The sequence below is a fragment of the Cryptomeria japonica genome, chromosome 2 (assembly GCF_030272615.1).
Source record: "Cryptomeria japonica chromosome 2, Sugi_1.0, whole genome shotgun sequence".
NCBI classification, from domain to species: domain Eukaryota; kingdom Viridiplantae; phylum Streptophyta; class Pinopsida; order Cupressales; family Cupressaceae; genus Cryptomeria; species Cryptomeria japonica.
In genome coordinates this window covers 565,915,374-565,942,702 of record NC_081406.1, presented here as the reverse complement: position 1 = coordinate 565,942,702, position 27,329 = coordinate 565,915,374, and the positions used below count along the sequence as shown (strand labels likewise).

The following is a 27,329-nucleotide window of genomic DNA, read 5'->3' as shown; positions in this document are numbered from 1 at the left end:
GCATCAGACCTCAAAAGAAAGACCAGTAAGATGGTTACAGTCTCTATCAAGGCATTGATTCACAAAAAAAAAATAGTGAAAATAAGGATTGTTGTGGTTTGATGAAAATAGATATTTCTTCCAAGAAGCAAAGCCCTAGGTCTCAGACAACAAGCAACATCTATAAGTTAAGGCTCGGGAAAGTTGAGGCAATAGACATTAGATCCATTAAAGACCTTTTGGTCACTGTCATTTTGCAGTTCAAGTACACAAAAGGAAGGCATGCATTAGCCAAAAGTACAGTCAAAACACAAAAGAAATACAAAAGCTAAATCCCACATGCCTCCAATGATCAAAAGACTGTGTGAGAAACCATATTGAAAGCCTATGGACAATGTATGAGACAAAGGTGGGTAAAGAGCAGCTCACGGTAGTTAAGGCCATTGTCTAAAGCAAGCAAATAGCAATCTGTCCTTTGGTATTCAAGGCCCCATACAAACAAGTCAAAGGTCATGATAAATGACAAATAAAGAAAGCTTGTTATAGACTTGGACAGTCATGCTCCATAGCCACAAGGCTAGCCAACTTCACCAAGAACAGTAGAACCCACAGTCAAACTGAATTTTGAAAGAGCATGTGACAGTCATCATTATTGGAATATATGAGTGGGACAGTCACAAACATCTAAAAGCACACCAAAAATCATCCATCAGCTCTCAAAGGTCATCAAAGACCACAATAATGACAGTTAATATTATATAGCCCTAAGCATGAAAAGACTGTCATAAAGCAATAACAGTGAGCCTAAGTGCAGCCATAAAGCAACCCTCGTTGCAGTCATGAAGCTCATAATAGATTAAGCAGGGATCAAAAAAGCCCTTATCAGAGACTTAGAGCTTTATTGCAGTCCCAGAACACACAGCCAATGCCATTAGAGCAGCCAAAAGGCAACCATTTTTTCATATTTCAACGGCCACAAAGACCATGAATACTTCACAGACAAAGTTAACCCTTACCAAGCTTGATTCAACAAAGGAAAAGTAAAGGAGTTTTATTGCAGCATTTAAGACCCTCAATGGTAAAATGAAGGATATCGTAGCACCATGATAGCAGATTTGAACACCAAGGATAGATGGCAGCCTTGTATCTAGTCAGAAATAGGTCCATTTGCAAGTCAAAGCAGTGATCAAAATAAGACCAAAGGTTTTACTAGACAAACATCATATGGAGTGACAGATCAAGCACAATAAGAGTTAGATTTGATAGTCCCAAAGTGACAAAATGTGAAGACAACCCTACTCTAGAGTTGCGACAGCTTAGAGAAGCTAAAGGAATAAGAGATATTTTGATAATATTGGAGCAATGGCCCATGAAAGAACAATCCCGTCATAATAAATGAAGATCCAACGCCCTTGGAAGAATACATCCTTTTCCATTCAGGTAACCAATTCACTTAACTACATACAAGGGTAGAATGAAGTATGGTTACTAGACAATTCAAACAATCAAGGAAAGAATTATGGACAAACCAAAACATAAAGTCAAAAAATTACCTATAGATACATAAAATTGACCACAAAATTTATTTCAGAATAGGTACCACTCGGATATGGTTTCTATAGAAATGTATTGTAAAAATAATCTACATAAAATCTTAAAAGACCAGCACCTTCTCCTCGAATTTCAAATTAATAAAAAGATGAAAACAAAAAAATCATGCAACAAATGTGAGGTCAGAGAACTACCTTATCGTGCTCATTCTACTGAGCTCTATTTTCAAAAAGAGAAAGATCGTACAACTTTAGCTCTAGCTGAGATTTCAAAGGTGAAAACTTCTTTTGCAATGACAACAATGTGGCAATCTGGGTAAGGACGACAAAAATAATCCAAGGTCATATTCCTATTTGAACTTTTAGAGACAAAAACAAAACAAAAAAGGGGAATATAAAGAGTCAAAACAAACATATGTTCAAATTAACAGCTTCAAGGTAATTTCCTAGACACAACATGGATGTAGATATGAACCCAATTATTAACTAATGAAGCCACATCATGATCCTAACACAAGCAAAATCAGAGGAAATGAATAAGATTCCAACAAGAGAGTTAAAAAATCAGAGAAGTATATATAATCTGCAACACTTAAACGTAGGATGAATTTTAAAATCATGTGTTAGAATCAAATTTATTAAAAAAAACGCACTCTGTATCAGGGCACAATGACTTGCTAAGTATGGCATATTGTAGGCAAATTTTGAGTACTTAGGTTATAGCAATCAATACTTAGGTTATATAAAAAATGTAGATGAAGCTACCAATTATCATACCTATATTCCGAGTTTGATGAACATGGTTGCATTGGCTGGGGAAGCACAACAAAATGCTCTAAAAGGCCAGAGGAGCTATCTTAGCATAATCAAGTCATTGAGTGTCATTGCAATTTTTTAAGTCACAAGTGTACATAAAAATTAAAATAAAATGGGAGATGACAAGAACTAAAACTCTTGAAGCATTGGAAATCAGTGTGGAAAAGGCACAAACAAACAAGCAGGAGCTTACAGCTTTAAAAACACTTTTTTATTGTCAAACTTCTGAAGTCCTAAATTTGTCAAAAAATACTTATGAACTATTGTTAAATATTGCAGATATGCACATCCTTCTGCTATAACAGTTAGAAAACCGTCTTTTTCTTCTAGAAGCACAAACAACAATTGGGAAAGTTGCTATTTACAAACATGAACTGGATATTTAATATATTTGTTCAAGTTTCGATGTAATTAGAAGCTAATGTGTCATATGTGAAAGAATACAAGTGAAAGGAAGTGGTACATGATTCTCAAACCATTGTATGTAAAAACTCATGGCAAGATAGTAACAGTTTTACATTAGGAATTGTCTACATTGTTTACTGTTAATATGTTATGTACATAGAGATTTGTATTTTGTTTATGCTCTATATTTTTGTTCCCTTTTAAAAAATGCGTTTAGAACCAAGGCATGTTATTTGGCATTCCCTATTTCATGACAAATCATATTCATTCAAATATATAGTTAAAAAAAAAAAATGTTAAAAATATGGATGTACTTCTGCTTCAATCCTTGCTAGCTTGTTTTGATGAATAGCAAGCTCAGTCTCTGCATTTGACAATGCATGAAGCCACCTTAACAACTCACCCCCTCCCCTGCATGACCAAAAAATAGCTACTGAGCTTTTTTAACATGCCAAATAATGCATAAAACACATGATGGTGAAAAGTATTAGAAATTACTTATTTTAGAGAAAGCATTTTCTAAATTCACAAAGCAAATAACAAAGGCACTAAGCTCAACAAACAAGAACCAAGCAAATTCAAAATTTCAATCATTGTCTTATGAAGTAAAATCCTTAAAGAAAACCCATAGCCAATTAAACGAGCATGTTAAGAAAGAAGCATTAGAAACAAATCATATAAGAAAAAATACTAAACAATCACTGAAGACACTCTTACTTGCGACTTCCACCTGTAAGAAGACCACTTGGCTGAAAAATGTCACCTTCAAGCGTTACACTCGGAGATCTTATATCTCTATGAAAAGCAATCTACAAGACATAGAAGATCACTATTTAATGTTTGTGTTGCTCAAATGAAGAACTGGTTTTTGAAAAAATGAATATCCTGCTCATAAACATCAAATTCAAACCAAGAATATAAGAGAACCCTAGTAATGCATATTAAAGTATCCAAAAGTCTCATTAGACTACATTTTTGTGGCTTCATAATTAGTACTTGTTTGTGTTCAGTCAATTGGACTCACTACACTTATGATTCTGGTTATTGGTTGTATGATACCACATTGAGACATAAAACATGATGAGATTTATTAGAGTAATGTAGCTTTGCCATAGTAACAATATCTACAATGTTTAGATGTTGTCAACATTGTAGAGGCATATATTTATGGCTTGGTTATGCTTGTGCTACATCTTAGCTAGGGAATTGATTTGAGCATCACACTCTTTGATCTTTGCACGGTTCACATTCAGCTCTTCTTGAGCTTGGTCATATTCTTTTTATATAGCATCAACTGGAACATAGAAAAAACAAATTTGCAGTTGCTGATACAAATAACTCAAATTATCATTGCCCACCACATTCAAATCAAGCAAGACATGACTCAAATTTAGCACAGAGCCATAAGCATGAAGATCCCAAATCACTATCAAAGGACCCATATCCTTAGTGGCATTTTTAGACTACTATGAAAGCATAGCAGTCATAAATAGCACTGTCTAGAAGTCATGATAGGTTGCCATCACAAAGGAACGGGTTTTCAAATCTGTCCAATAAACAACCTCCTAAGGGATATGTTGCAGTCATGACACAACAAATGATTAGCATATAACTGTTAGAGTGATACTTGTTAAAGAAGAAGATAGTCATAGCAAGTGTCATTAAAGAACTATAAGCAAAGAGCATGGCTAAAATAAATACAGGGGCAACATCAGTGTGTGACTTCCCTTAGTCCAAGGCATCATTGTTTGACAGTAGGGGCGATAAAAGCTGCAACAGTCATAGTAAGGAATACAATATCTGCCAAATGACAGTCCATGAATGAATAAAGCAGTGAAGACCAAAAGACTATCCATATTTATTGCTTATGAACCATAGATTCATCAAGGAGCAGACAAAAATAGTGATACATATGACACTGTCAACAAAGTAGCAATCTCTTGGTTGTGTACAGAGATCAAGATCAAGATCAAACCATCGTGGTAAAAGTTGCTGAGGACAGAATAAAAAAAATGTCCCAGACCTCTATAAGAATAGTTAGAGCAGTCAACGCGGTCACTTGAAGCTAAATCACATGAAGATATTGACAGCCAATGTCATGAAACCACAATGAGAGGAGCAGAGGATATAGCCAAGAAATGATTTCAGATCATAAACAAAACAAAGTAAGGATTGTGTGTGACTATGATACCAAGGACAGTGAGCACTAGAGATATCATAGGTCTTTTAATGCATATTGATAATGTTTGTTTTTGTAAAGGACAATCACATTTACTTAGAATACAACAAAGTTCCACGGGAACGCGTCCCCCCCCTTTTTGGGCGCGTCCCCCCGTCAGAGACGTCTCGGGGATGGGGGGACGGGGACGCGACGTCCCCCGCCGTCCCGCCACCGCCACCCAAACGCCGTCGAGACGTGGAGACGTCCCCGCATCTCTGCGTCTCCCAAAGAGACGTGGAGACATCTGGGCGTCTCCCCGTCCCTCGAGAGACGCCAAGGCGTCTCCCGCGTTCCCACGTGAATGAGGAGCGAAAAAGGCACTTTTTTAAAAACATGTGCCTTTTGGGGGGGTTAACGGATAACCCTAATTAGACGTGGGCCCCACCCTACCCCCCAAAACAACACAAAAGCATGTTTATTTTGGATTTCACTCTCATTTTGGAAAACTGATTTTTTTTCCAGCAACCTGAAGAGGAGGAAATACTTGAAGAGGATTGATTGAAGGGGTGAGAAAAGTGATTGCAAGCGTGATAGGAGCTAGAAGAAGCAAGAAGAAGAGGAAGAAGAAGATTCTTCTACATTTTGGAGAGATTTTTCAAGCACAAGTTAGGGTTTTTCAACTTCTTCTTGTTTTTTTTTGGTTTTTTTTTCTGATTTTCATTGTTCTATGTCATTTTTGGTTTTTTTTTCCCTATTCATCTCATTCTGAGATGAATAGGAAAAAAATTTAAAAATCTATTGTTAAACTAGGCTGATTTTATTTTTATTTTTATTTTGTGAAATGCAATGTCAATTTCACAATGAGCTCCCAAGGCATGAGTGAAGATGACATGGATATCCATTCTCATAGTGAGAATGATTCAGAATATGAACCTGAAAATGAGGGGGGTGACCATGGGGCTGATCCTGGAGCCCAATCTAGTTCTATGGCGAGTGCACCAGTTAGTACAGGTTGCCCTTCAGAGTTGTTGGCACCATATGCTAGGGGTCATTTTGATCCTAAGTCTCCTCTAAAACAGTTTGCTTCACGAATATCAATACAAGGCACATCACATTCAAGTGGGGGAACAAGGAAGCGGAAGTGCAATATTTGTGACAGAGAATGGTTCGGTAGCATTAGTATGGTGAATGCACACTTTTTGTTTTGGAGAGGAAAAGGCGTGAAACATTGTAAGTTTTTGGAGGAACCCAAAAATATACAGTACAGAATTGAGTTTAACAGGCTTCGGGGGGTTCCAGATGACACAAATATTTCAATGCCTACTACTTTGTCTGCTAGGGCATCACTTCACGACAACCAGAATGTGCCACATACTTCTCATACTTCACATGCGGGAGGAATGATGTTTGGATCTCCAACCACTTCCACTTCTACTGCTGCCAAGGCTGGGAAACGTAGGTTGCAAACACCACAGAGCAACCCCATTGCTGATATGTTTAATGTGCAGCTGAGAGATGAGATAGATGAATCCATTGGCAAGTTCTTCTTTGCCAATGGCATTCCATTTCATGTTACACGGTCTCCTTATTATAGGGAGATGATGGCTATGGTGGCCAAGGGAGGACCATCTTATGTGCCACCAGGGGAGACGAAAATGAGGACCTCGATCTTGGATAAATGCTATTCCAAGATCAATATTTTGATGGAGAAGATGAAGGCATGTTAGGTGGCATCAGGGTGCAGCATAGTTATGGATGGGTGGACGAACATTAGCCATCGTCCACTCATCAACGTCATGGTCACATGTGCAGAGGGCCCATACTTCCTTAGAGCAGTTGATTGTACAGGGCATCGTAAAGATTGCTGATTTCCAGTTTCAGGTCCTCAAGGAGGCTATTGAGGAGGTTGGGCCACAAAATGTGGTCCAAGTAGTGACAGATGCAGCCTATGTGTGTAGAGCAGCAGGGAGACTCGTTGAGGCAGCCTATAGACACATTTGGTGGACCCCATGTTGTGTGCATACCATGAACAATGCACTCAAGGACATGGGGAAGATTGATTAGATTAGAGGAGTGGTCACCGATGCGAGAGATGTGCAGATGTTTATCTGCAACCACCACACTTCACATGCACTCTTCAGGACCTTCGCGAAGAAGGAGTTCTTGAAACCAATTGAGACTAGATATGCATCCTATTTCATTCTCTTGGAGAGAATGGTTGAGTTGCAAGAGGCATTGCAACTCATGGTTATGACTAATGAGTGGAATAGGTGGGCTGAGGCCAAGGCAGAGCAGGGGAGAAGGGTGAAGGAGATAGTGAAGAGTGATGTGTTTTGGACTGATGCGAAATACATTGTCTCCATCATTTCTCCAGTATTCCAGGTGATCAAATATGGGGATGGGGATGCACCTAACCTTGGAGAGGTGTATGAGTGCAATGACTCTATGCTTGACCAGATGAGGGCTGCTGTGCGAGTGAAGGACCCCTCTCTAGCATTCTACAATGAGCAAATCCGACCTATCATTCAGAGTAGATGGGACAAGTTGAACACTCCTTTGCATATGGCTGCCTTTGCCTTGAATCCTAAGTGGTACAAGGCTAGACCGGGTAGAATGACACCGATTCAAGATGATGAGGTGAAGGCGGGTTTCTTTAGGTGCATAGAGAAGATGTTTGATTCCAAAAATGCCGGCACAATGCGCACTGAGTGGGGAAGATTTGCCACTCTTAGAGGTTTTTCAGATGCGGCAAAGATGGATATAGACACTATGGCACAGGAGGACCCACTTTTGTGGTGGAATTGTCATGGCCCGAAATCTTTGACCACCACTCTAGCCATCCATCTGCTATCCCAGGTTTCCAGTTCTTTAGTTGCTGAGAGGAACTGGTCTACATATAGCTTCATCCACTCTCTTAAGAGGAACAGACTTACCTCTAAGAGAGCAGAGAAGCTTGTGGCTGTACACAGTGTTTTGCGTCTCATAGACCGCAAGACACTCGTGTACAAGGAGAGTCCAGCGGCACGATGGGATGTAGAGCCAGAGGAGCCTTCACAGATTGATGAGGATGATCCTACCACTTCAGATGCAGGGCTAGTTGGTGTGAGCTTGAGGGACCTTGATCTTCAGGAGTCCAGCAGTTCCAGTGAGGAGGAGTTCGCAGATGATTAGAGGCCTCCATTAGCTACATTTTGAGTTTTGTCATTTTGTCTTTGACTCTAGTCTCTTTTGTAATGCTATTGCTACACGTATTTGTATTTGGCTGCTCATTGTAATGATGAATCATGTAATCATCTTTATTATTATAGACTTTGCAATGGCATCAGATATTCGTATTTTCGTTTTCCTTTTTCGATATTCATATGATAGAAATGAGAAATCTCCAATTTGACAATTTCATTTGTCAAATTTTATTTAGCATTTAGCAATTAGTATTACTAATCTAAGTAATCTTGGTATTTCCTATAGTTTCATTTGAAATCTAATTCTTATACTGTTATACTGTTATACATCTTTTCAAAACTAGTTTTTCAAGTACTATATGTATATATATGAGCACCACCACCCCACCGCCGTCCCCAAATTTAGGCCCTTGGTCCCCCCATTCCGGAAACGCGTCCCCCCCATCCCCAACGCCCGTGGAACACTGGAATACAATCAAGACTTCATAAGACCTTATGAGAACATTGAACAACATACATATTGAAAACCACGCATTACAGTGCAGAGAGCAAATATGAAAATACACAATCAAGGGGTGAGACATCATTCAAAATAATAGCAGTGGGGATTATTAAAATAGTAATGGCAGCCTCAAGGAAAAAACTAGAGATCACGGTCATTAGGACTGTTCAAAACAGAGCATACCATAGTGCAGCTATAAAAGAAAGGCCAAGAAAACTATAACAGTGTGTTGACGTGTATTTTGTACACAATCATACACAGAATAAAATACCCAAAGGCATCTTATCCTCTCTTGAATAAAGTCGCTAACTGCTGAAGATTTCGCAAGAAGGATCAGTTAGGATGACTCCGATGTTCTTTTTAGTAGGGTCTCTACGTGTGGATAAGCACCAGTGGTTGTTGTGATTGTTGTGTCATCAAGGGGCCTTACGTTGCCGAAGATTTTGCTAAACTAAAGAAGCTTTTCAAAAAAAAGACAAAAGGATTGGGTTTTGCGAGAGGTCCAATCTAATCTAACCCTAAGAATGACTTCATGTGGACAAGACTTGGCAAGATTCTACCAACTTCAATTTTGCCATAAAATAACAACTCAATTGAAATTGATGCGATCTTCTAAGGTAACAAATGATTCTTCAATACATCAAAAGATCAAAGACACTACCACGAAGGTACATATCCAAGATACAATAACGATTGAAGGTTAAGTGATTCGAGTATTCTCCAGTCGACCACGCAAGGCGTTCCTACAATCAGCAAGAAGCTAGTGGTTTGGAAAGTGAATCCTACCAAAGATCAAGTCCAACACTTTGTCCTTCGAATTAACACACTACTTTGATCGAGAAATGATTCAAGAAAATTGAACAACCATGAAGATAACTAAGAGAATTGCAACAAAACACCATAACTTCAATATTTCATTGATCTCAAAGCCATCATGTACAACAATTGTTTGAATTCTTTCTTCAAAGCTCAATCTTGCTACAAAAAGTAAATTGCTTCTAAACTCTAATCTCTCTCTAATGCTGATTTTCTAGTTATTTCTAATGACAAAATGAAATGAAATGAGGGTATAAATAGCATCCTCAATTACAATGAACAGTCCAGATCAATGGCCAAGATTATGACACCTAAACCCTAATTAGGGTTTTATTACAAAAGTTCCCCTTTTACTGCACAACATTAAATGCATAGCCAATTATTAAATTTGGCACGAAAATCTAGGAGACATAAACCAATGACAACTAAGGTGCCATGTCATCTATAACAACCTCTCATCTAGAATCTTATTCCCTTTCCAATGCTCCTTTTTAGCATATGCAATGAATCTTGATATGATTCCTTCGATCTCAGCAATTGGAATCTCAGGAAGATTCTTCATTCTTTCTTCCAAGTGGATGACCTGATCAAATGCATCTAGAAGAGCTGCGTCCCATGTAAGTTCAAGTTCCTTAGTCTTTTCGATCAGGAGCATGGTAGCAAACATCTGGTCCTGTTGCTCATCTGTGATATTAGCGTCCTTGCAAAAGATGACCTTGATTCTATCTTCCAATTCCTGCAAATCCACATCTGTCTCAACTTCGATCCTCCTACCAAGAATGGTACGTAGTACCTCAAATACTCTGTCCTGGATCGGGTTGATCACCTCCTCAACATGACTACATCTAGTACTGATGTCCTCAAAGAGAACTTCCTTCATCTGGAGTAAGGTTGACCACTGAAGTAAACTGTGAGGTCCTCCATCCATAATCTTTTCCTGCGCTAAGACCTTCCTCGATGTTTGTCTGATTACTTTCAAGACAGGAATGATAACATCTTTGGTATGAGCAAAAGCGGCTACCGTTATCATCAAATTGTGGATGATCTCAAGAACCTGAATAGCCCTATGAATAGTCTTCATCATCCTTGTTGTAAATTCTACGGCAACTGTATGAGATTTGTCCATCCAAGTACTCATACGCTGGACCATACTCCTGAATCTCTCTGCCTCACCAATTGATTGAAGGGGAAATGCCTGTATGGGTGATCTTGCTGGATCTTGACGTCCTAAAGGCTGATTGAGATGGCTGAAATATGTTCTGCATGCACCGACTTCTCTCTCAAGCTTCCTATTCTTTCTCCATTTCTTCCCTAAGCTTGTCTTTCAAGGCCTCAAATGAATCGGTGGCATCATCAAGTGTCTGCTTGGCTGTGGATGGACCTAGCTCAAATGTCTCTATATCATATTCCTCTGCTAGGATCTCCCCTTCATACTTGTCCACTGCCGGCGTAGCTATCTGTAATTTTCTAGATCCAGTATCATCTCTAATCATCTTGGACATCTTGGTAGCCTTCCTCTTCTCTGTTACTTCCTGAGAACGTCCAACAAGGCTCTCTAAATCAATTACATTGTCCTCGTCCTCTATTACGATCACCTTGGTTAATCTTTCCTTCAACCAATCTGGGATGGCTGATCTTGTCTCTTTGACCTGTATTTCCTTATGCAATATTTCTTCTTCTCTGGGAGGAGATGTTACTTCGTCATTATTCTTGTCTTCATGTAGCTCATTGTCCTGAAGAGATCCACCCGTTGCCTGTCCTTCTTTATCATTCTGTACCAATGACTCCATAGAATCTTCCACTTCAAGTGTCCTTTTCTCTTGTCGAGAAGATGTACCGGACGAACGATCTCGGCTGGCCTCTTATTTCTTCTTGGAAGATTCTCTCTTTCCAGGTCTCTCTTTCCTCTTCGAGCCTCTTGGATGGAGATCGCCTTCACTTGCACTTCGAAGGTTGCCTTCATTTGCATTTCTGGGATTAGGATTACCTTCGCTTACACTAGCTCCACCTTCGGCTGGTTTCTCTTCCAAAGTGAAAGTCATAACTATGCCTTGCTCTCTCAACTTCTGATGCTGCACATCAACCCATCTGCGAGTACAAGACAAGACTGGAGCCATCAAAGCATCTAGATCCACGACCTCGGGCTCATTCCAATCTAACCTTACTGATTTGCTTTCTCGGTCATAGGATGACTGGAGATGTCTGCCACTGTCCTGAGCTTGGTCGGCCACTCTGTAAATCTTGCATTTCCTGATGAAATCCAAAGGCAATCTAGAATGCATCTTTCTTTTCACTTCAAGATCGTCTAGGAGATTCATCATAAAATCTTCTATCTGAAATTCATGCTTAAACTTCCTACCGACTGTCTCCTCTATATATCCATGTGGATCAAAGTTTTCTCTCAAAGCAAAGAATGAAAAAGAATACAAAGCTAACTCCTTCTCTGCGTCATCCATGGCTAAAGCATTAGGACATACCTCAACTGAATTGCCTAAGATGATAGGTACAGGAACTCCATTTCCATGTCTGTGTCTGAATGCCTTCGCATAAGCTGCCAACTGTCTTGTTACCTCAAGTAACACTATTCTGTCTGTCGGATATCTCGGCAACATGTATGGAGGTGAAGGACATCCATGAACTCTGATATAAGTAAATTTCAGAAATTGGATAAACCAAGCACCGTACCTCTTTACTAGTTCCTGTGCATCCTGAGATAATCTATTGTGAATCCCGCCTTGCAACGTCCTGGTGATGTTCATTGTGAAGGTATCATTAACTAACTTGTAGTTACTTCCTGGCGGATGATGCAAGTGGACATAGGAATCACAAACCCTGACCTCGCCGGGTCCTCTTCCAATCACTCCTCTGTGAGGTAGTCCTGCGTACTCAAAGCTCCTGATTAAGGCATATATAACGTATGAACTCATGTGGAAGGATTTGGTGGCCTTCAATCTCCTTAACTGTACGTCCAAGCAATGGCTAATCATTCTAGCCCAATGAATTGTTCCTTTTCCCTGAACTATCACCTGGATAAAGTAGAACATCCACCTCTCAAAGTAGAAGGCTTGAGGAGCTCCCGTGACTCGGTTGAGCATTGTAATCAAATCTCTGTACTCCTCCTGGAAATCGATCCTATGTGGTGTGTTCGGTATCTTGCTCAGGCGAGGACGACTCTTGAGTAACCAGTTCTTGTTAATGATGCTTAGGCAAGCATCTGGATCATCTTCGTACATTGACCTGGCTCCTTCTATGCTCTTGTAGACCATATCTTTGTGCTCTGGAAGATGGAAAGCCTCACTTATAGCTTCCTCTGACAGATAAGCTAAAGTGTTTCCTTCCTTGGACACGATCGTTCTGGATTGTGGATCATAATGACGAGCACACTCGATCATCAACTCATGACACTGTACTGCTGGAGGGAAGTCGGCCGCCTTAATGATGCCACTTTCGATTATCCTCCTGGCGACAAGTGATGGCTTGCCAATGTAAGGGACCTCTCGAAACTTCTTCGTACTGAAGTTACCCAAGTTGGTATCTCCAATGTTGCTCCATTTAGACACGATCTTGGTCTCCAGTTCTTCGTTCTTTTGATCTTCCTTCATGAGAGTTGGACGACTGGTGGATGCTCCCGCCTTCGGGGTCGCCATACCTACACAACATTTCATAATAAGTAACTAGATATTGCAATGCATAACATAGATTAGATTAAAGATTAATTTTAGGAAACTTCATGATAAGTCTTTGAGTTATCATTTCCTAAAAAAAAAAAACGATTGAGCCACTGAAATTCAAAATTTCAAAATTCAAAATTTGAAGCAATGATGATCAAAATTCAAAATTCAAGGGATCCTCGCCATACCTTGTTTGAGAGTTTAACTCTAAAATGCAAAACAAGAAATTCGCCTAGGCAAAACTTAATTTGAAGCTTCCCACGTGATCCCTCTTCAACTGAACGTCCTCCTTATCAATTCGCCACCCTTGGGGTCTTTGATGTGATCTTTAATGTCTTTGGCAAGTTCGCCTTACTTTAACTTCAAGTTCGCACTTCCTTGATGATGTTTGCGCCTTCCTTGGAATGGAACTTCGCTCCACTTGAATACCAATCGCACTTCTCCAAAATCGCATATGAAAGATGATAAAATGATAATGTGAAAATGAAAATTTTCACCCTCCTTTTATAAGCGCTCACCTCTCATTTACCTCTAGGCCGACTTTGCCAAAATAAAGAAATTAAAATGATTTTTAAATAAATAACAAGGGCCGACTTTTATAAGATAAATCCAAGCGCTCCAATTTTCTATAATAATAAATTAATTAATTGCCTTTATAATTAATTTTTTCGATTTTTAAATAGGCGAAATTAATTAAATAAATGTTTTGCGCAAATTTTAAATGCTATCAATTAAATATTCCAATTTATCGATTTTTAGCATTTAATAAAAATTCAAAAAAAATGTTTAGCGCCAAAATTGGAGGAGGGAAAGATGCAAACCATTATCGCTTTGGTCCCTGACTAAGGGACAGGAGCGAATTACCATTTTAGCTTGGAATCTCGTGCTTTTGACGTTCGAAACCTCCATCTTCATGTTGAAACTGGCATTTTTGCTAAGAATTTCAAACTTGATTAACTTGGTTTTGTGGATGAGTGTCTTTTATGACCATTATCGCCCTGGTCCCTTGGTGAGGGACAGGAGCGAATTATGTGTTTTCTCCTTGACCTTCGTTTCTATGATCACCGAATTTCATTATGAGGGAGAAACAACGTTAGATTTTCGTTCCATGCTTGCTTCACTTGTCTTTAACAAGGCATTTTGATGCTTGAAGGATTATCGCCCTGGTCCCTTGGTGAGGGACAGGAGCGATCTTTATGCTCTTAGCCAAAATTCTTCGTTCTTAACCTCAACTTCTCATTCATCGCCTTCCAAACGATATCTTTGATCTTGTGTACCTTGGCTTTGACGTGATCTTGAAGGATAATGAGTGATTATGTGAAAATCGCCCTGGTCCTTGCCTGAGGGACAGGAGCGAATTTGGGCATCCTGGGCTCATCCTTGCTTGTATCAACTTGCAATTGCTTTCACCATGTAGAATGAGGTCCTTTGATCCCTTTTGGCCACTTGAAACTTGATAAACCTTCAAAACCTAAGCCTCCATGGAATTTCGCTCTGGTCCCTGACTGAGGGACAGGAGCGATCTTGGATATTTGGTGCAATTCTCCCAACATTGGCGACCTTTGATACTTCGTTCTTCGTCAAGACGCTTCAAAACGTCCTTGCCACCTTTCACCTTGACTTGGAGTAGTTTGAACTTGAGTGAAAGACATAATAACAAACATCTCGCCCTGGTCCCTGACTGAGGGACAGGAGCGAATTTGTACTTGTAGGCTCCATCACAACTTGCTAACTTCAAAATTTATCTTCAATGGACTCATTGTGTCCCCTTCCCTTCATCTTTGGCCGGGAGTTTGTTCAAACTTGGCGAGAAATTGTCCTAAGGCAAAAATCGCTCTAGTCCCTTGGTGAGGGACAGGAGCACCTAGGCCAATTTGAGTCTCCTATTGATGTCTTGTAATCTTCAATTTGTATTCAACGGGTTCATTTCATCCTCCTTTCTTGCTTCAAACTCAAAACTTGCTCAATCTTTACCCAAATTTTGCCCTATGAGGAATTTCGCTCTGGTCCCTCGGAGAGGGACGGGAGCTACACTGAATTTCACCCTGGTCCCTGACTGAGGGACAGGAGCGAACTTTGCATTTTTGGTCCGTTTTCCTTCACGAAGGCACTTCAAGTTATATTCAATTGATAAAACATATCTCCTTTGATCTCTTCAAATCGTCAAGTTGTTCAAATCCTGCAAGGACAAGGCAATGTTTGATTTTAAGCTCCGGTTCTTCACTGAGGGACAGGAGCGATTTTTACTCCTGGGGCATCTCCATACTTATGAAATTCTTCAAATTATATTCAACGGAAAGATCATGCCTCCCTTTACCACTTCCACTCGAAAGATCATCTTGATCCTGCAGGGACAGTAAGATTTTTGAAAACGAGCTCCGGTCCTTCACTGAGGGACAGGAGCGATTTTGCTCCTACAGGCCAAAATATCACGATTTTGGGAGTTCAATCACTTCACAAGGCAAAAACAAGTCATTTCCAATGCCCGGGATCAGTTATCAAAATTTTCAAATTTTGGTCAAAATTACTCAATCGGACGAAAATCAAAATCTCATCATCAACACTTAGGCAAATTATCAGAGTTGCACTCAAAATTCCAATTGAAACTAGACCAACTTACTTAGCCTCTGGCGAATTCACTTTATTCAAAATTGCATCCTACGAGAGGAAGCTCAAAAAAGCTCTCAAGACTGACTGGACTTTGGCCTGAAAACGACAAAACAGAAACCCTAAGGCTTGACCCTAAATCCAGACAACTGACAAACTACCAAAACCCTAAAAAGCAGAGAAAAAGAACAGGCAAAACGAGCAAAAAGAGGGGGCCCCCATTTTAATGGGGCGATGTGTGAAATGGTCACAACACAGTGACAAAAGATTTAGATAATAACAAAGATTGAAGATGGTAATGTTAAAAATCAAATCAAATGCATCTTGAGCAGTAGCAGTGAGCAAAAAGTCTTGATACAATCATAGCAACACGCATAGAGTAGTCACTTTATTTCACCAGGGAAGTCCATAGCAGCACTTTCTCACAGTAACAAAGATTCATTCAATCGTAGAATAGAAACTATGGCTGCCAAAGAATAAGGTCATAGCCAAAAGATGAAGAGTATTAGTCAATGTTGCAGACCCTAGAGCATTAAAGGACTCATCAAAGGTGTAACTGTATTATCAAAATGGAGAGAGTCTTCAACCTTCAACAAAGATCAATAGCCATTGAAGGTAGATTTTGACCAAAACCACAGTCATAAAGATATTTCTGGAAGTTGTTACAATGTCCAAAGCAGTGACAGTGAAAAAAGCTAAAGGTCTTAGTAGTTCATAAAAGAACAAACACTTTTATGACAAAGCTAAGTGCAAGGTAAATCAGCTTCAAGATGGTGCTAAGGGAAGTTTCAAAGACAGTCTAAGCATGTAGCCACACATAATAATGATAAATGCAGTTATGCTCAGTGATGTTGAGTTGATTGTCTTTGAATTTCACAAGGTTGCAAACTGAAAGGTGTAAGAAGGAATGACAAAACAAATGAGGAGTTGCCTTTGAAGACAAGATGACCCCTCATGGAGATAGTCCTATAAGACTATGAGAAGAGAGATGGCAGTCCTTGATGTTGAATAATATAAATCCCAAGAACATAGGCACCATAGTGTCAAAGCAAAAGACAGCCATGAAGCTATGAGGGGAAAGAATGCACGACCTGATGAAAGAAGACAACAAAGGTCTCATACAGACAAAAGGATGGTCAGATCAAGAATGCATTTCATCTTTTCATTGAGGGGCAAGAATGCATTTCATCTTTTCATAATAGACTTATAAAGCACTAAGAGGGGGGGGGGGGGTGAATTAGTGACAATAAAAACAATACCACTTTAAACACTGACCGGTTGAGATACTTAACAAGTTTACTAAACACTATGCATGCAATCCAAAATGATATTAAAGCATCCACAATAAGTAAAACATCCAACATAACACAAGTGTTTATACGTGGAAAACCCAAATGGGAAAAACCATGGTGAGATGGGACTCACAAGTTAACTATCTGCAGTAATAGGTAATTGACCGGTTAAGGTCTAAAAAAGTGCTCTACTAGGAGCGAATCCTATTAAAGATCCCAAAGCTCTGTTAGAAGCTATACCCTGTTAAAGGTAGTACCCTCTTAGGAGTAACCTCACTAGAGGATTTATGAATCCAAACTAATGGATCACCTTGTTAGAGGATTTGTACAATGAAGCTTGTCAAAGCTTACCCGGTTAGGGGATTTGACTGTTGTAATTGTTAGAAAACAACAGGTGGTGTGATCTAGAAGTAGCACAACTTGCTTGAATAGATCCTCTTCTGCTCAATCAAAACTGCATCACCAACATATTTTGCAATGCCTTCAACAACTTAACACTTCTATCTCGCATCATATCATATCATAATAGTTCATCATAACGTCATTATATAGACATTAGATTTCATGTTGGCTTAGGAATCATATCACAATTTCCTAGGTGCAGTGTATCTGGACAATCAAATATAACTCATCACAATTTGCTATCAAATCTGTTGGTTAGGGGTAACTCATCAGGACTGGTGATAACTCATCACACAATCAATGAATATCGGTTGGAACACCGATACCGGTTAGGAGTTAGCCACTATCAACATGTAAACCGATTGTCCTCCATTGCTTCTTTGATGGTTTTCGCTGAATCTCCAAGTTGGTGTCAAGCCATTCCTGCATATGCCGGTTGTCTACATATACCGGTTTGACACTCTCTAAACCATCATAAACTAAACATCCAATACCGGTTGCAATACAAGTAACTTTAGAAGTAATACCGGTTTGTCTTCACTAAGATGACAATGTGAACATATGTGTGTGTATACATGTTTCATCAATGACAACACATGAAGTCATCCATTACAATCATCATCAAGCCAACAATCTCCCCCTTTGGCATTGATGGCAACACTTAGAAAATTTTAAAACTTTACAACTAAATGTGCTTACCAAAATTATACAACCATATTTCTACTCCCCCTTAACAATACATACAAAATTTTCACAACACATACATATTTCTACTCCCCCTTTGACAACAATGCCAAATTGAAAAGTAAAATATATATATATATAGCAAAATTTGCATCAAAAGTTTACATATACAAAAATTGAAAAGTCTGTATTAAGGAGTGTTCACTGCAATTTCCAAGAAAATATTACTGAAAGTAAGCTTCATTTGAGAAAAATCAATTTCCCATGTTTCCAGTAAGGTTTCAGTGATCTCTATGGTGATCATGACATGTGCAGAAAATTTTTCCATTGCATCAACTGTACTCATCTCTGGAGCAGCCAAAACCGCTTCTGCATTCTTATAAGCTCGTTGCAGGATGTCCACTTTAGGTCTCAATAAGTTATTTAACTCCTTCAGGGATCGGAGTCTCTTAGCCTGTTCAAAATCATACAGATCTAACCGATTTTGCAAATCATCAACTGATTTGCCAAAAGCTAAGACTAAAACTTGTAAAGGTATGTAGGCAGTAGATATCTTTTCCAATTCCTATTATGTCTCTTCTCGTTTCTTAATTAAATCAATATAGAAAAATGAAACATTAGATGTATAAGCTAGTATCCTACCTCCTGTTTCAATAGCTTTTCTCAAAAGATCTTTGTTCAGGGATAAAGCAATCTTCCCTATATCAATATCTTTCATTATATGTTCACCTCTTTTCTTCCTGTAATTTTTCTTAGCTAAAGTCTGAGTTGCTTCCTCAAGGGACTTGAGTTGGTCAGAGGCATCAGCAACCAATTGGCCAATTTTGCCAATAGGAGTTGACAAATTCCCTATAGCAATCTCTGGTAGAAGACTGGACAAAATCTCCACAGCAGTTTGGATAGTTTTTGCTTCCTTCCTTTGTTCCTTAAGTCTCTTCTTCTAAGCCCTGGATTACATCACAGTTGCAATCTCCATAAGTTCCGATGCACTCATATTCTCTACATCTATAGGCCCTTTGATGCCTAATGAGTCATCTTCATCATCATTTTGATGCTTGACTATTGCCTTTTCTTTTTCAATAGATTTCTTCTCCTCAATTTTCTCTTGTTCATGTTTCTTTTCCTGTTCAGAGGGCTTCTCTTCAACTTTTTCTGCAGATTTCTCTTGAGTAGCTTGTGAAACCGGTGGTAGTAGTGTTTTCATTTGTTGATCTTGTACTGGTAGGGGTGGAATATCCACATTTGGTTGAATTGTCGATACATCCACTGTTTTAACCTGTGAAATAGTAATAATCGGTGGCTGCTTATCTGGTTCAATAATATTCCCAGATAGATCAATAGTATCATGTATGTCATCAACAAAGATCACCGGTTGAGAAGTAGTGTCACCCTTATGCTTATCAATATCTAGTGAAAGAATTTCTTCTCCATCTAACTCCGGTTGACCTCCACTCTCTGTTTAATCATCACTATGAGATTTTATATGCTTATGCATCCGTTGAACGTTTCTGGCTATCTGATGAGTTCCTACTTCAACAGATTGCACCTTTCCATTCATTAACATCAAACTTCTTATCTTAAAATAAAATTGTCCTTTGAATTTATCAAGTAATACTGCTAATTCATCTTTAGACAAATCAGGAAAATACTGAATAAATACATTATCAATAATTTCTTGATCTTTCTCCACAACCTCTTCCCACTTATTCAAAAGAATAGAATATAAAGAATCGGAAATATCATTTTTAAGATCCTGAGGCAATCAATTGCATTGACATAAGTAGCTGATTACCTGTTGAACAATTTGTTCCTTCTAATCTTCATTAAATGAATCAAAACATTCTTTAATATTATCAAACCGATTCCTCCCTAATGTTTTCACAGTTCTCTCAAAATCAGTCATAGGTTCGTAAGATAAAGCACTAATACGAATACCCTGCTGAGAGGTGTCTTCAACTGGTTTGGCTTTCTTACCAATTGCCTTTATTTTCTTTGGCTCCTCCTCAGTGTCGGTATCATCAGATTCTACTTGAAGAATCAGTTGTCTGTCTCTCTTCTTTGTTGTAGTCTGCATCTTTATGTATACCTTTAGTGTCGGTTCCTTCTTAACTTGGACACTTCGTGTCACTCTTGTTCTTGTTGACACTGGAGGTGCTTGCTCAACCTTCTTCTTCTTTCCTTTACCACTACTGGGTTGAGCACTGGTGGTTTCAGCTTCTACCGCTTGCTCCTCAAAAGTACCCAGTCTTTTCTTCTTCTTGTCCACTGGAGATGCCAACAGGTTATTAGCATAACCGATCAATAAGTCTTAATTGACTTCATAGCTCATGTCTTCCACTTCATCCTCTCTGGGTTCGATGGCTTCCATAAGACAGAAATCAGTGGTGACTGTGAAAATGATGTCCTTAGCAAAGTTTTTCACGTCTTCAGGTAGCCTCACCCTCGTACTCATTTTCTTTTGGAATTCATTAAAGTACCTATTCATTACAGCAGAAAAAGTGTTCTTAACAGCCTTAATGTTGTTCTTGATCTGAGCAGTTACCGGTAGGTCTTTTGACCATTCAATGTCACCAATTCCTGGTAGGAAATTTTGAAAGTAAAAGAATAAGCCAATCAATAACTGACCAAATTTGAACTTTTGACTGTTGTCCTTCTTAATTAACTGTAGATTCAACATCAATTGACTTCTTATGGCCTCACATAGGTCATAATCTACATTCTCAGCAATCATTCTATAGGTTGTATGCACTGCTGCAAATGGCACATTGTTCATTCTACTAGAATAGAATATTATGTAGCCTATAACCATGGTAGCCAATCTAACCGTTGGGTCCTTAATGTTATTAACTGAAAAAGCACACCCATCAGAGGTAGACTGAGTTAAAGTCCTTATAGTTTCTTTTGAAATTCGCCTCAACTTGGGAGCTTCACCGGTTTGCCAAAAACCGGTCACAGCATGGATAGCTTCCTTAGTGATAGCATGTGATCTTTCCAAATACATATTCTCACCGTGAACTCGACTAAGAATGATTCTTATATGTTCCTCTTCAAAATCCTCAAGAAAATAGGCTGCATTATGAAAACCCTTCTCATAAACCCTAATATACTCAAGTTTGATCTTTCCTCTCTTATCACACAGGGATTTTCAATTGAGAGTATATTGACAATGATCCTAAATCTTTGATTTTGCAATCAATATAACTAGACAAATCACCTTTTACGATAACACCGTCAAGTACTTGAGATAACGCATTGTAAGGCACTATTTGTTCCGATTCCATAACCTCCATAGGTTCTGATGTGATCATAAGTCTCTCTACTTGCTTAGATGATGAAGCCATTCTGATAAACTCGATTTGAAAGGGATTTGCAAAGAAATAACTTAATACTCTCGCGCTGCCTTGGTTTCCGGTTGATTACACAAATGCACACCAATTCCACCTTCTCTGATCTTCATATCAGCTTCAATCACACAATTCACAGCACAAATTCATCCACAACCAACTAGCAATTCTCTTTTCACTCTACAAGTGCTCAAGAGTTCTCTTTCGAATGCATTTAGGGTAAAAATAACATAGTAAAACTTGCTTTTATCATCTTTACCTACTGCATTAATTGCTCGACCTCTAGGGTTACAAACCCTAATACACCGCTTATCGATACATTCAATATTAACAAGTGTAAAATCGGATGACAGTCTTTCGAAAAACCGATAGACAAAGATATCAAGATTTCTTACAAAAATAACTCAAAAATGCAAACTTTCTTGCCACTCATCTTTCAAAGGGTCTGGAAGTAGATTTACCGCTATGCTCCCCTTAGCCCTGTTGAAAATGCTTAATTCACCGGTGCAAGATTCTCCACGCTAGGTGAAGGATTAGGTTCTTCTACAGGCATATCGTCACTCTTCTTTTTCCAAATTCGGTTCATCTCTTCTCTGGTTTCCTCAACATTTACCTTCTGCTTACCCTTCTGGTCTACAGAATGATTAGCCGGTTTGTTCTTTCTAGTTCTACTGAACTTCGCCATGTGTCCCAGTTTGTGACAATGATAGCAAGCCATTCCGGATGATCTTCAAGGTCCTGCATTGCCTCTTCCAGTTCTCCTTCTGCGGTTCATAGCCACATGACCATAATTGTTACAAATGGTACAAATGACATTAGTTACCTTTTCCATCTCAAATGGACTAAACCGGTTAACATAGGGTTTCTGCTAGTTCATATTTCCCCGGTTGTCATAGATTCTGCTTTTGTTACCATTAGGTCTTGGATTCATGTGAGATACTGGATTATTTGCTTCATATCTGCCTTCAGCTGATCTATGTCCATACATGTTGCATGTAAAACAATGACCTTCAAATCTCCTAGATGCATACCTAGTATTTGCATTGTAGCTTGTATTCTCATTGGGTCTGTTTCTACACACATTTGCAGTATGTCCAAGTTTATGACAGACAAAGAAAACAAGTTTAAAAACTTTCTTACTGGTAGGCTTGTTAGCCTTAGGAGCATTTTTGTCCTTGTGAATGTTGCTCTTTGTACCAGAAGACTCTCCTTTCTCAGATGTGGTAAAGCCTAGTCCAGATGTATCACCTTTCATCCTCTGAGATTGGATCTTCTCGTCCAGCATAGTAGAACTCTTATTGAACTTTTCCAACTTTCCATTAGCCTCAGTGAGTTCTTTGGTAAGATCTTCCTTGTGTTTTGTCAGAGTCTGTCTTAGGGATGTTGCCATTTCAAGATCTAGCTGCAAAGTCTCTTTTTCTTCATGCCAATGTTCATGAAAGGTTGCATTCTCTTGTTTGATCTTAGCAATCTCGTGATCTCTTTCTTTGACAAGGTCTTCAGCTGCCCTCCTTGCTTCAAGCTCCTGGCTCATGCGGATAGTTAGGGCTTCTAACTCTCTTCTCAGATTTAGCTTTTCACCGTTCAGTTTTTCAACTTCTTCAGCTAATGCATCGATGTTAGCTTCATTTGAAGAACTATTATCAAATATTTCCAAAAGTTGTTCAGTCACCTCTCTCCTTTTGACTTGTGAAGCTTTAAATCTGACCCTTAGGGTTTCAAGCTCTTCCTTGGTAGCTTCAAGCATTCTAGCCATCTCAAAGTAGCTCATATCCCCCATGGTGGCTTTAGGGTTTCCTTCCAAGCGATTAAGCCTTAAGGAAGTTTGGCTCTGATACCAATTGATAAACTTATAAAGCATTGAGAGGGCGGGGTGAATCAGTGACAGTAAAAACAATACCACTTTAAACACTGACCGGCTGAGATACTTAACAAGTTTACTAAACACTATGCATGCAATCCAAAATGATATTAAAGCATCCACAATAAGTAAAACATCCACCATAGCACAAGTTTTTATACGTGGAAAACCCAAATGGGAAAAACCACGGTGAGATGGGACTCACAAGTTAACTATCTACAGTAATTGGTAACTGATCGGTTAAGGTCTACAAAAGTGCTCTACTAGGAGCAAATCCTGTTAAAGATCCCAAAGCTTTGTTAGGAGCTATACCCTGTTAAAGGTAGTACCCTCTTAGGAGTAACCTCAATAGAGGATTTATGAATCCAAACTAATGGATCACCTTGTTAGAGGATTTGTACAATGAAGCTTGTCAGAGCTTACCCGGTTAGGGGATTTGACTGTTGTAATTGTTAGAAAACAACAGGTGGTGTGATCTAGAAGTAGCACAACTTGCTTGAATAGATCCTCTTCTGCTCAATCAAAACTGCATCACCAACATATTTTGCAATGCCTTCAACAACTTAACACTTCTATCTCGCATCATATCATATCATAATAGTTCATCATAACGTCATTATATAGACATTAGATTTCATGTTGGCTTAGGAATCATATCACAATTTCCTAGGTGCAGTGTATCTGGACAATCAAATATAACTCATCACAATTTGCTATCAAATCTGTTGGTTAGGGGTAACTCATCAGGACTGGTGATAACTCATCACACAATCAATGAATATCGGTTGGAACACCGATACCGGTTAGGAGTTAACCACTATCAACATGTAAACCGATTGTCCTCCATTGCTTCTTTGATGGTTTTCGCTGAATCTCCAAGTTGGTGTCAAGCCATTCCTGCATATGCCGGTTGTCTACATATACCGGTTTGACACTCTCTAAACCATCATAAACTAAACATCCAATACCGGTTGCAATACAAGTAACTTTAGAAGTAATACCGGTTTGTCTTCACTAAGATGACAATGTGAACATATGTGTGTGTATACATGTTTCATCAATGACAACACATGAAGTCATCCATTACAATCATCATCAAGCGAACATTTCATTGTTCTCTTTTTAACATCATTATGCTTTTAACCCTTATCTTTACACCTTGTTGTGTCTACTACTCATATATTCAAGGATGCTTTGTGTGATGACTGATCACTATAACCCTTGACTGGGACTGATCCTTAATAGATGCTTGGTATTGTCTTTTCACAGTGATGCTTCTACAATCTCAAATCTTCTTTGCAACATGATTGTGCCTTCTTTGCAACATGATTGTGGCAATTTCCTTGAAAGCTCTGCCCTTAAGTTCCTTTTGTGCCTTGTGACAGTTTTAACAGTCCTTCCATGAATGAAACCAGCTCTTGACTAATGTTTTCCATAGATCCAGCTGTAACAACGCTATTGCCTTTTCTTCACTGTTATTTCATGACCTCCCTACTATTATTATTTGCAACAAACCTTTAGGTTTGTGATCTGACTGTTTGACTGTTTGACTGCATTTCCTAAGTGTTGTTGTCACTACTCTAGGGTTGTAAGAAAACTCTTTACATGGAATATCGTAACCCTTTGTCCTTTATGCTGCTATAACAGGCACCTTTGTTGTTAACTTGAGCACTTTTATTTTCCATAATTAAAAAATATCTTAGTTTTTACCCCAAATTCATAATTACTGAAATAAAATCCCTTCTCATAGGATTGCTATGGGATCTTCTTCCTTTCAAGACATTATAGTATGGACTGCTTTTGAGACGTTTGGATTGTGTTTTAATGAAGCTACTCTCAACATTAAAGGGTTTGCACTTTACTGTCTTATATGCTATCATATGACCTACCATTGGTGATAGCCTTTATTGCTATAGTTGTGTGTCTGCCCTTTATTCTGCTATTTATATGCATTCATCATACATGATCTTTGGAACCTTTCAAAACCATGCCATGACTGTCTTCAATGATTGAAGCTATCTTTGGATTGTCAAAACAGAGGATAGATTTGTGTATTTACTGCTTTCGATGGTGTTCATTGTGCTTCCATAGTGTAACCTGTTTTTCCTTTCACGATGATATGACTGTCATTAATGCACTGTGACTGTCATGGAGCTTTTCTGAAGTTATGAACAAGGTATTGCTCTTAGACATTAGATCTCTTCTTTGAGGCCTCTGTATCTCTTTGTTGTACTTAATGATTGTACTATTATGAGGATCTCCATTAATTTTGTCTTGGCTTCTAGGACTTTAAGCATAGAAAAAGCCCTCTTTTTTGCTGCTCTGTCACCAGCGCTGTTATGATTACACCCTCTTGCTTCTAAGAAACTCTATCATTATCTAGGACAATCTTCTTTAGGACTGCACTAGCCCTCTTTGATACTAATCTCGTGTGCTAATGACTATGTGGTAGAGCTTTCACAATGTTTTGTGTATTAAATATGCTTTCATTGCTCTATATCGCTGTATTAATGCATCAACATTGCTCTATATCTCTGTGCTTTGGTTTGTCTTTTACCACTTTTAATGGCTGCTCTTTTTATTGATATGTTCATGACAAGCCTAAAGGCTACTCTGAGATGACTCTCTCCTTAGATAACAATGATGACTGCTCTATATACATTGTTGCGATGATGATTCCAAGGTGTCCTCACTTCTTGAGAAAGGCCACGATCTTTATGATTGATGCACTTTGATTGCTCTAGGGCTTCTTCACTTTACTGTTGCTTTTGAGGCAGTGCCAATGAGCCTCTGTCATCTTTGTTTCCTTGTATTTTTGTTTTGATTTCTCTTGGTTCTTCTCTAGGAGATTTGACCAATTTAAGCTTTATATAGGTGGCACTGCCTTCTCTGTTATTTAGAGCGTATGCACATCCCTTTTCATACTATCTTTCATCAAATCCTTTCGACCTTACACTGTGGATGTCCTTGGTATATTTTCTCAGACCTATTATTGTTGCTCTGTCATCTAAACTGCTATCATTGATTGCTCTTTGTAATGTCCTTTGACTGTCAGAGCTATCCTAGCCTATGTTATGCGGTTGTTTGACTATTGTTATGGAGCCCTACTCCCTGCCCCAGCAGAGGTATCTTCATGACTTCTATTCATGTTTATTGGGGATCCTTCCTATGTTGCATATTAAGGATCGTATTAATGACTATTCTGCAATATATATGACAAGTTTGAGGTCTGCACATGTTTGTATTTGACCTTTGAATGCATTGCAATTCTGATTTTGATAAGCTGTTACAGGAACATTATTAGGTTCTATCACTCAGACTCTTCGCTCATTGGTCTGATCATTCATATCAAAGGCATCTTGACTACTCTCAGTCATGCTTTGGCTCTTTTGTTTCTATATTTATTTGCCTGCATGGTAACTACTATACTATGCTTTAAAACTATAGGTGCTATCAAAGACTGCAAAAACACCTTCAAGCCTTCGCTGCTATTGCATCCGTTTTTTTTAGAACAAAAATCCCTAATGGGTTCGATGAATGAAAAGCTCAAGGAGACTTTTAGATAAATACAATAACAAAACCCTTTCTCCGTGGATATTAATAGAACTTTTAAATGCTTCCTCGCAACTTGGATCTAAAAAACATTCCTCCTGCATGCAAATAGCTTTGCTTTTCTTAGGAATAAATAATCAGTACATTTCAAAGATGAAAAAGACCGACCTTTAGTAGGTTGTGCATGACTTGTGTGTAAAGTTGTTCTATGGAAGCCCGATCTACTCTTTCTCCATGAAAATCTCAGATTACTCCCCTTCCCACACATAAACTCCTTAATGATTTAGATCACTCGCCCTTTTGTAAATCTTCAGCGGTGTAAGAGAAAATGAAGAGTTTTGTGTGTTGCATGCCCTCTTGAAAGCTTTCTTTTCATGATAAGGAAGATCTGAAAACTTGAGATTATTGAAAGCATCATAAAACAAGAAAGCAACCCTAAAACAAGGCGAGACTGAGCTCTTTAGCTTTTTAATTTCCCTCCAAATGAATTACAGTGAGAAGTGTG

At 38.7% G+C, this 27,329-nt stretch overlaps 1 protein-coding gene across 1 annotated transcript; it reads right to left on the bottom strand.

Moving 5' to 3' along the window:
* Positions 1 to 2,792: 2,792 nt before the first annotated feature.
* LOC131041546 (structural maintenance of chromosomes protein 2-2) lies at positions 2,793 to 27,329 on the bottom strand. Its single transcript, XM_057974674.2, has 3 exons — positions 26,993 to 27,329; positions 3,468 to 3,559; positions 2,793 to 3,161 (listed from the first exon to the last, which is right to left on the bottom strand). The coding sequence occupies exons 1-3, from the start codon at positions 27,008 to 27,010 to the stop codon at positions 3,047 to 3,049; spliced, it is 225 nt and encodes a 74-aa protein (XP_057830657.2). The 5' UTR covers positions 27,011 to 27,329; the 3' UTR covers positions 2,793 to 3,046.